The following is a 9652-nucleotide window of genomic DNA, read 5'->3' as shown; positions in this document are numbered from 1 at the left end:
AGTATACCCATAACTTGTAAATCCTAGGCCAATTAGTCCTGCATTATTCAGAATTTTCTGATAATACTCACTATCTGATTTTTTATATGGGAGTCCTCCTAGTTTTTCTTCCTGATTAAAAATCATGTTCATATCTCCTATTAATAACCAAGGAATTGAGTCTTTGTCTACTTGTTCTGAAATTTCGGAAATAAAATCCTATGCTATATTTCTATTAGCAGGGTAAGGGCTTCCATATAAACAAGTCAATAACTATTTCTTGGATTCGGAATTTGTTTGAATTAGAATGTTTAAAGATGCTTAATGAGTTTTGAATTGCACCAATAGTTTATCCACTTGAGCAGCCTTTTGTACGTGATGTATATTAAATCAAAAGAAATTCTAACTGATCTTGGGTCTAGACAACCTCTAAACCGGTTCATTCACACAAAAGTTCTTTTGTTGTGTTCAGCTGGAACCATCCTTCTTCAAGAAGGATTCATCATTTTCCTTCTTAGGATCTACGTTTTTTTTTGAATTGTCTAAACCTATGATCTGTTTAAAACGACTACCTTTAAATTACTCCTAGAGTGTAAACTAGTTAAAGGAATTTTGATTTTAAGTCAGGCAACTTTATTACCAACTAAAGTCGTCGAACGAGAAAATTCCACACAAATAATGTTCAATATTCATCATGGGTTACGTTAAAAGCTTGTGACTTTTCTTTGATCAGTCAGTTTTTTCGGCTTCCTCTCGAAAAAACACAAGCATTTTAAATTCTGTTGCAGTTTTTGAATCAAAAAATGCATGTCCTAACACTACATGGAAGACACTCTTACTTTCTCAATAGGCGGCAATAAACTCTCTTGAAAACCTATATAAATGAATGAGAATCAGGTGGAAGGAATAGGTTCTATGAAAATGGGTACAGATGTATCACCATCAGGACGAGTTTTAAACAGAACTTCAAGCCAATCTTCAAGGACGAGGAGTCCCACTCCATTTTTGTCCAAAACATATGAGCTTCTCGAAGAACATTTAGGAGGAGGAGACAGTGACGATGATCAACACAAGATTGTGTCATGGAATTCGACAGGAACTGGCTTTGTTGTGTGGTCTCCTCAGGAGTTTTCCGAAGTTCTGTTGCCCAAGTATTTCAAGCACAAAAACTTCTCTAGCTTCATTCGGCAGCTAAATATTTATGTAAGTAGTAAAATTACTAGCAGGTTCTGTGTTGCTTAGGGTTTAAATGATGATGACAGTACCAAATTGCCTCAATATGCTAACAGGGATTCAAGAAAATTGCAGCGAACAGATGGGAGTTCCAGCATGAGAAGTTCTTCAAGGGAGGGAGACATTTACTTGCTGAGATAACAAGGAAGAAGTCGGAACCAAGCGCCTATCCAGCTTTTCTCAAGGCATCAGAGAGACAGCCCTTCAACGGACTTGGTGAGAACAGCAATTTACTAATGAAGGATAACGAGATCCTAAGGAGAAATAATCTGGAGTTGCAAATTCAGATAGCTCAGTTTAAAACCTTGGAGACGAAGCTCTTAGACTGCCTTTCTCAGTACACGGTATGGCAGCATCAACAAAGTTGAAGTATGTCAAACCTAGGACTGAGAAACCAAACAAGTTTATACTAAGCGGAAAACAGAGTGATTCTTCAGCATTTCCTTGCCCAGCTAAGGAAATTAAAATGAAAAGCAAGGGATAAATCAGTAAGAACAAATTGGCAAAGTACTGCCAATTTTATTCAAAGAAAAGTAGTATTGGCAACAAGAAAATAAAAACATTGTGTACATGCATTAGAAAAACTCTTATGGTATGATTCATTAAAGATGTAAATTATTATACGAAAGCAAGCCTTTTAACACGTTTAACATCGACAATGCAAAGTATAATAAGCAAACTGACTAAACATGTTTAATGTCACTGATAAGCACACCATTTATGATGCTAACTTTGGACCAGGTGAAATATCAAATGTGCTTCTTAATATGTAAGATATTGTAGTAACGTTAGATGGCTTAATCAGAGAGAGTGGACTTAAGTTCGCCACTCCCATGGAGCTCCAGCACAATATCGCAACCTCCTATCAACTCACCTTTGTAATAAAGCTGCGGGAAAGTGGGCCAGTTTGAGTAGGTCTTCAGTCCTTGTCTCACTTCCTCGTTGGTTAGGATATCGAAGGACCCAAAGTTCACTCCATCTTCCTTTAGGGCATTCACGACTTTGGAACTGAATCCGCAACGAGGCTCATCTGGGGTACCTTTCATGAATAGCATAGTATCAGAAGATGAGATGATGTTCTTGAGTCTATCCTCTAATGTCTCTTTTGGGATGATATCTTTCTCGGTCAAAATTTTCTTGAGTTCCCCACTTTTTTGCATCTCCAGCACAATATCAGATCCTCCAATCAATTCCCCTTCAATATATAGTTGAGGATAGCTGGACCAGTTTGAGTAAACTTTTAGCCCTTGGCGTACTTCATCATCGTCAAGGATGTCAAAGTTATGAAATTTCACTTTCTCCTGCTGAAGAATCTCAACAACTTTGCGACTGAAACCACACTTTGGTTCTTCCGGTTTTCCTTTCATAAATAGCATTACCGAGCTTGAATCAATAAGGTTTTTAATTCGCGAATTAAGAGTAACACTCAATCCGGTAGAGGAATCAGAAACTGAAGAGGCAACTGGTTCACCCCCCTTGGTCTCGGTACTAAGAACTCCATGATCTCTGAAGACTTCCTTTAATTCGCCACTCTCATGCATAGAAACAGCAATGTCGCAACCACCTAAAAACTCTCCTTTGCAAAATAATTGAGGGAATGTTGGCCAATTATACAACTTTTTCAGACCTTCCCTAACATCGTTATCTGTAAGGATATCAAAGCTCCCAAAGTTGACACCTTCCTCCTTCAGGATGTTAACAACTTTCTGGCTGAAGCCACATTTGGGTTCTTCAGGGTTTCCTTTCATGAAAAGCATGATAGGGTGTGAATCTACAAGTTGTTTGAACCTCTTTTCGACTGGAACATGGCTGCCAGATGTAGAGATGGTTTCCTTTTGTGAAGCCCCATTTTGTTTGGCAAATTCTTTGACAGTTTCTAACATGTTGGCCCCAGCAGCCATTCCTAAACTCGCAGGAACGGCAGAATTATCAGGGTTGACAGATCCGGCAACCTTGGCAACTTTGTTGGCCAAGCTAGAAGGGTTCGCACCTTCCATGGCATCAACTTTCTGACCATCCTGATAAAGAAAGTACATGAGTTATACCAGAAAACAAGAGTGACCAATCTTGGATCATAAATAAATACAGTGTACATTCAGTGAGCAACTTTTAAGGTCATGCATTTTCCTTTTCATTAAGTTTATGTTCAGCCATATAAGGTATGAAAGTTACAAGGACTACATCCAAGTCACTGTTGCACAAATTTTAAGGTCATGATTTTACGATTAGCTCCTGTAAGATACAGACACCTATTGACAGAGTTAGGTCGACGATGATGTCTAGCAAGTGATACCACACACATAGAACTATAAATACTTCCTCTTATTCAGGTGTCTAGTTAAAATGATATTCAAGCATGAAAACTTCAAGTTCTGATTATCAACTACCATCTCAATGCAAACTTCAGCTTGACTTCTATATAACATATAACCATTCAATTAACATGTACAGTAATCTGAATAAACTCATCAACGAGCTATCTCCCACCAACTAACTTCTTTGTATTTAAGAAAGTATACAGCTAACGGGCAGAGTGTTATGGCGAATTTGAATGGCCAAGAAAAAGATTTTCGTTTACCACTAAGATTAGATAACCCAGCTAAGAAAGTTGCAAAAGAACAAGAATAAATGAACACTATACCTGAAGTAGAAAATGGCAATTGCCTTGAAAAAGAACCAACTAAACAATACACGGAATAACTACCCTTTTCGATTTTGTCCAAATCATAACAAGCTTCAGTGGATTACAAATCATAAGAATTATAAAAGATAGGAAAATAAGATTTTAATCCAGTCTAACCTTAAAGAATACGAAGAAAGGCACTGCAGAAACTACATAGGCCTCAGATATCTCCGGTTGTTCTTCAGCTTCAACCTGCAAAATTAATGTCAATACCACAACAAAGCTCCAAAAAAACGACCATATTGCAAAATTAGTTATTAACAACTAGAAAGGTACAAAGACACTTTTTTGGTGCCAAAGACACCCTTTCTTTTGATTGTCAGACGAATAGCTTTGAAGAGCATTATGGGTTGAAGATCACATAACTCATACCATTCAAAAATACAAAGACCCCAGAAAAGTGTTTCTTAAATATGAAATTAAAGTGTCTACCAAAAACATAAAGGAACTTAAAACTCACAGTGTCATGCATTTTTTTTTTTTGAGAAATTACAACTCATATTGTTCTTCTATGAAGAAAGAAAACAAAAAAGACGAAAGCAGGAATCAGGTTCCAATAAAATATCAAAGGGGGTATATAACTAAGAAAAGGCGGGTACCAAATTCAGTCTATTCATTTTTATACTGTTCTACCACCATAAATAAAATAAATTAAACCCTGAAAACTATGAGGGTTTTAGGGGGAGAACTTAGTCTCTAATAATAATTAAGAAGCAATCTATGATTTCTATCAATTCAACGAACATATAAACTAACAAAATTAAGAGAGACATAGATGAAATACAAACCCTAAAGAAATGGGCATGAGGGAAATCAGTAGAAAGGTGAGAAAAGACTAGATCCATCTGTTTTGAAGCTTCACACCATGATGCCCAGAAGTGAAGGATAACAGGTTTCCCATGACTAACTACTGTACTTAGCTCTTCTTTTGACTGAACGTCTTTCACAGACCCACCCATCTCTCTCTATTCGTCCTGCCTGATAAAAAGAAAAAAAGAACGAGAGAAGATGGAATGTGAGACCTAATTTATCATAACCGAGTCTAGCTTTTAACGAAAAAGATAAGTTTCGGGTGCATCGAAGAACTTCGCCATCTTACATATTAGAAAAATCGAGACCGTTGATTTGTTTGATTAGTTTATATTCACCGGAAGAGTATTCTACTTCAAAATAAAATTCTCTATGTACAAACACGGTTTTTTCAAGCGTTGTGGTTAACCGGAGCTTCCGGTTGATTCTGGCCCGATCATAATATCTTTTTTTAGTAATTTTATAATATTTTTAGTTCATAATATATTTTCGACCAATCACAACAAACAAACGAATTACCTAAAATAACTAAATATAATAAAATCTATACATTGCCAAAAATATTTAAAAAATCTAATACATTTAGTCCTAACAATTAAATTCACAAACAAAATAAACAACAAAAGATTGTACAAAGAAAATTAAAATAAATTAACATCAAATAAAAAATTGTTCATCGCGATTTCATCACAAAATTAAATCAATCACAAAATCATAAGAAAAATGTTCAATGTCCGATTACAATTTTTGATAATTAAACTAATCTTAATTACAATTCCAAGCTATTAGTTAATATTAAAACTAACTCTAACTGCGATTACATTTACAATCCGAAAAAAGTATGAACGTTGATCAAAGTTTATAAATCAATATACATAGAGTTGTGAATGCTTACCGGATCAAAACGTGCTACCCGTTCCGCAAAAAAGCGATCGTTAATCCTGTTCAATAGTTCGAAATAAAACCGTCAATAAAAAACATGGAAATAGCATAACATGATTTTAAAAAAATCAAAAATGAGAAACCAAAAAACCTCGATAAGAAAGTATAATCGACCAAAATGAATATTGGTTTCAACATTATTTTTCTTAATATTGTTCATTTCACAAAAAAGAAAATAGAAACAGTTTCCTTTATTTAACGTGTAGAAGATACTCAATAATTTTTTAGGAAAAATATCTCAAAAAAAAGTATAGTTATCCAGAAATAATATTAATAATTTATTTATCTTATAGGTAAATATGCTTAATATATTATGTGTGAAAAAATAATATTTTTTCTCCAAATTTTGTGATGGCAATTTAATACAGATCAAGAAATATATAATTATGGAAATATTTATATCATTTTTAAAGAAAGTATATGCATATAATTATACAAATATTTGAACAAATATTTATATATGTATTGATATATATATTATTTCCAAAGAAAAGTTGATTTCTTGTGGCATTTTTGTGGGTTTGGTAACTCTATATAAAGCATTCGTGCAAAACCAAAATTCTATGGTTTGCACGTTGCTTCCCTTTTTTATGATTATTTTATTCACTTTCTTGTTGTTTACATTGTTTTTAATTTGATCCACTTTTGTTTTCTGTTTTGAATGTATCATAGATCGGGCACCTGTTATAAATGTACGTTGAAGCGATGCATAAGTCAAAGAATTTAAAGGTATAAATTATTCTGCGAATATTTTTCTAAATTAAAAACAATAATTATCTTTTGATTGGAATGTCTAAAGGATGCATAAAATAGATTGTTTTTAATCTGATCGACTTTTATTTTCTGTTTTGAATGTATCCTCGATCGTGCACCTGTTATAAATGTACGTTGGAGCGGCGCATAAGTCAAAGAATTTAAAGGTATAAATCATTCCGCGAATATTTTTGTAAATGAAAAACAATAATTATATTTTGATTAGTATGTCTAAAGGATGCATAAAAGCTTATTAATGTATATTCATATTGTCGCTGTATCATGCTTATTGCTAGATCAAAAAGTTAAGGTTTGTTTAATCTCAACACAGATCATGTTCAATAATTGTTCTTTTTTTTTTTTTCATTTTTGGTATGTTTTTTCGTTGTTGGTCTACTAATCAACAATTTTACGATTATTAAGGTTTGTTTAATCTCAACACAAATCATGTTCAATAATTATTCTTTTTTTTTATTCTTTTTCGTTTTTAGTATGTTTTTTTGTTGTTGGTAACAAAAGAGATCTTTGCACGGATTTTATGATTATTAAGGTAAAAAAAGAGATCTTTGCACGGATTGATGGTATGGATCAATAGAATTGTTGTGCTACTACACGGTCTCAATAGTTTGGGTGGTGACAGGTCGGGCCTGTCTTTTTATCGGTTCAAATAAATTCTAGCATGCTTTATTTTTTTTTTTGTTTTCCTCCTTCTCGTGAGGTTTGGCATGTTCCCCTCATTTTGTTTGCTTTTCCTTTTATTAATTAAATCTCCACGCGAGTTTTACCAAGAAAAAAAGATCAACAAAATTGTTAGTGCACTCTCTTAGTTGTATGGAGATCATGTCTAACGAAAAATGTGTCTCTTGGTTGTAAGATCGGCATTAATGAAAAAAATTGTTGAAATAGCGCTAGCTGCAAAGAGGCGTTGAACTTAGTGGTGTATCCAACCCAACAGTCAAGGCCTCATCCAAAATATCTACTGAAACAGTAAAATTCTTTTTGGTTAAGTTCTGAAGCTTTCAAATACTGAAACGATGATACCTTTTTTTACCGTACATAGGGGGATTAACGATTTTTTTTGGTAGAGTAACAATATTGTGATACCCAATGATTAGAATTTTGTCATTTGGTGCGCAAAGACGAACTCTTTTCTAAAACCCCAAATACATTCCTGCAGGCAATGCTAACCGCACTTTGCATACCGAATAATGAGATTCCACAAAATATAAGACCAGTAGCCAGAAAAATTAGAAAATCTTTAATATTTCTTACGAGTATATTTTTTCTTTAAGGTCAACATATTGGAGGAAAAAAAATGAAATCGATAAGTACTATCATTTATTTTCTTCTACGCATGACCCTTATCTGCATCATATCAAATACCATATAATTGTACGCATTGTAGTTCAATCTAAAACAAATATTATAATAATTTAAGGTGTGTACGAGTGTTTGAGGCTCTCATACATGCGAAGGAGCAATATTAGACTATAGTGTGGTTGCTGCTAGATATGGCACATATATTGTGTAGCTAGATGTTTTGGAAAATACATAAAAGATAACTGTGGTAGTAGAATGCAAGCTTCTTATCCTCTAAACAAATTTTGATATAATCACTAGGCTTATTCCTATGCATGTAGAACCATTATAGTTGTTTTATATATGCACTCATTATGGGTATGCCAAATTGCCAAACATATATGCTTATATGTCAAATATAACATATATACAAACATATGCTATGGAGTCGGGAGATAGAGACTCTATCGCTCGATGGTCTTTCCATCTCCGAACAATTTTATATATATGATATATAATTTCTCTTCCTCTTCTACTTTTTAATTATTCTAATATACTTTTATATTTAAAGGATCGCACTAAATATATTATAATACTAAATTTTTTATAAATATCCCACCACACAAACATAAATATATTTTTTATTCATTAAGGTCCCACCGAACATAATTAAATTTATATTTTTAATCAAAATTTGTCATATTTACCATATGAGGGAAACTTATTTTCCATGCCACATGGCATTTCAAACAATTTTTTTCGACATGTACTGAGCTTCACTATCACACTCAAAAAGTGGCTCATAAACTTAACCAAAATTGATGTATTCTCGGCGAGTTCATAGTCGTGACTCAAAAGTTACATTTTATTTATTCAAATGGATGAGAACTGGGAAGGACACAAGGTTTACACAACGCCTGATTATACTTGAGAGTAGAAGCTTTGGTGAAAATGAAAATCTAACATACATTGGCATTTCAAATACATCGGATGGACCAACAAATTTGAAAATTATCTTCATCAAGAAGAATAATTCACGGGATGTGTGTCAATACATATATGATAATACCAGATTATATTATACCATATTGTTCACCAACCAGTGGCCTACAGAATGTGATTGGTGAATACAAATCTATTATGATTTGGTTTTAAATTTGTTTCTTTTGGACTAATTATTTAGAGTTTGTCTATTATTCTTTTGCTGAACTTTAGTTGTTTTTTCTTAAGAATAACTTTGTTTGATATTTTAGGAACTACAAGTATGCATGTATTGTTTTGGTAGTTGTTTTGATAGATTTTTTCTAAGTCACGAATTCATTAGTTCCAACTTTCAGCATTATGGAGTGGTTTTTCCTGTCATATTATGGAGCGATTTTGCAGATCATATGGATGTTTTATGGAGTTAGCTAGCAATGATACCATTTGAAAAATCCTTGCAGGAAAATCACCTTTCACATCAATTGTTGCTTAACAAGTTATTTAACAAATTAAGACCATTTTCTTAACCTTAATTAAGTTGATGAATACTCACAATTCTCATGGTGCAATTCACCCTTTACCCTGGCACTCTGTAACTGCATTGATCTTGCTGGGACCTATCACTCTTACCAAATGTGCATAAACGTACATGTTCTAAATAATCGAGACCAAATATCTTTAAAATCCAAACAACATATAGAAACAATTCTCAGTAGTCAACAAAAATATATATGTCCAACCCTAACTATTTTCGTTATAAAAACCACAAATCAGAGGTTTTAAAAATATGATGGTGCGCGTTTCGAAAGAAAACACGTAATGGAGCTGAAAGAATTACGTTTTTATCTTCTTAAACTACCCGAGGAAAATGGTATGTTTTTTCGGTGTGGCTACATATGGTCGGGCCACATACTTCAAGTATGTGTTCCCTCTTTAAATGATGACACGTTGCATAAAGTAAGAAAAAATTTG

The 9652-nt window shown here is 33.4% G+C and overlaps 2 protein-coding genes across 2 annotated transcripts; one reads left to right on the top strand and one right to left on the bottom strand.

Annotated features, from left to right (window-relative positions):
• Positions 1-738: 738 nt before the first annotated feature.
• Positions 739-1616, top strand: LOC113287703 (heat stress transcription factor B-2a-like). The gene is made up of 2 exons (XM_026536523.1): positions 739-1182; positions 1269-1616. Exons 1-2 carry the CDS (start codon positions 862-864, stop codon positions 1578-1580), a joined length of 633 nt encoding a protein of 210 aa, XP_026392308.1. The 5' UTR covers positions 739-861; the 3' UTR covers positions 1581-1616.
• Positions 1617-1766: 150 nt separating this feature from the next.
• LOC113287702 (monothiol glutaredoxin-S17-like) lies at positions 1767-4905 on the bottom strand. Its single transcript, XM_026536522.1, has 3 exons — positions 4684-4905; positions 4013-4087; positions 1767-3230 (listed from the first exon to the last, which is right to left on the bottom strand). Exons 1-3 carry the CDS (start codon positions 4852-4854, stop codon positions 2010-2012), a joined length of 1467 nt encoding a protein of 488 aa, XP_026392307.1. The 5' UTR covers positions 4855-4905; the 3' UTR covers positions 1767-2009.
• Positions 4906-9652: the final 4747 nt, after the last annotated feature.

The sequence above is a fragment of the Papaver somniferum genome, chromosome 6, assembly GCF_003573695.1.
Source record: "Papaver somniferum cultivar HN1 chromosome 6, ASM357369v1, whole genome shotgun sequence".
NCBI classification, from domain to species: Eukaryota; Viridiplantae; Streptophyta; class Magnoliopsida; order Ranunculales; family Papaveraceae; genus Papaver; species Papaver somniferum.
The sequence above is the reverse complement of the archived record's forward strand: the minus strand, read 5'-3'. Positions and strand labels throughout refer to the sequence as shown.

Excerpts from the sequence above, each read along its gene's own strand:
- LOC113287703 (XM_026536523.1), top strand. The coding sequence starts at position 862 with ATGAATGAGAATCAGGTGGAAGGAATAGGTTCTATGAAAATGGGTACA. Across the intron at positions 1,183-1,268 it reads TTCGGCAGCTAAATATTTAT|GGATTCAAGAAAATTGCAGC; the intron begins GTAAGTAGTAAA and ends ATATGCTAACAG.
- LOC113287702 (XM_026536522.1), bottom strand. The coding sequence starts at position 4,854 with ATGGGTGGGTCTGTGAAAGACGTTCAGTCAAAAGAAGAGCTAAGTACA. Across the intron at positions 4,088-4,683 it reads CTCATGCCCATTTCTTTAGG|GTTGAAGCTGAAGAACAACC; the intron begins GTTTGTATTTCA and ends TTAATTTTGCAG. Across the intron at positions 3,231-4,012 it reads CTTTCTTCGTATTCTTTAAG|GATGGTCAGAAAGTTGATGC; the intron begins GTTAGACTGGAT and ends TTTCTTTATCAG.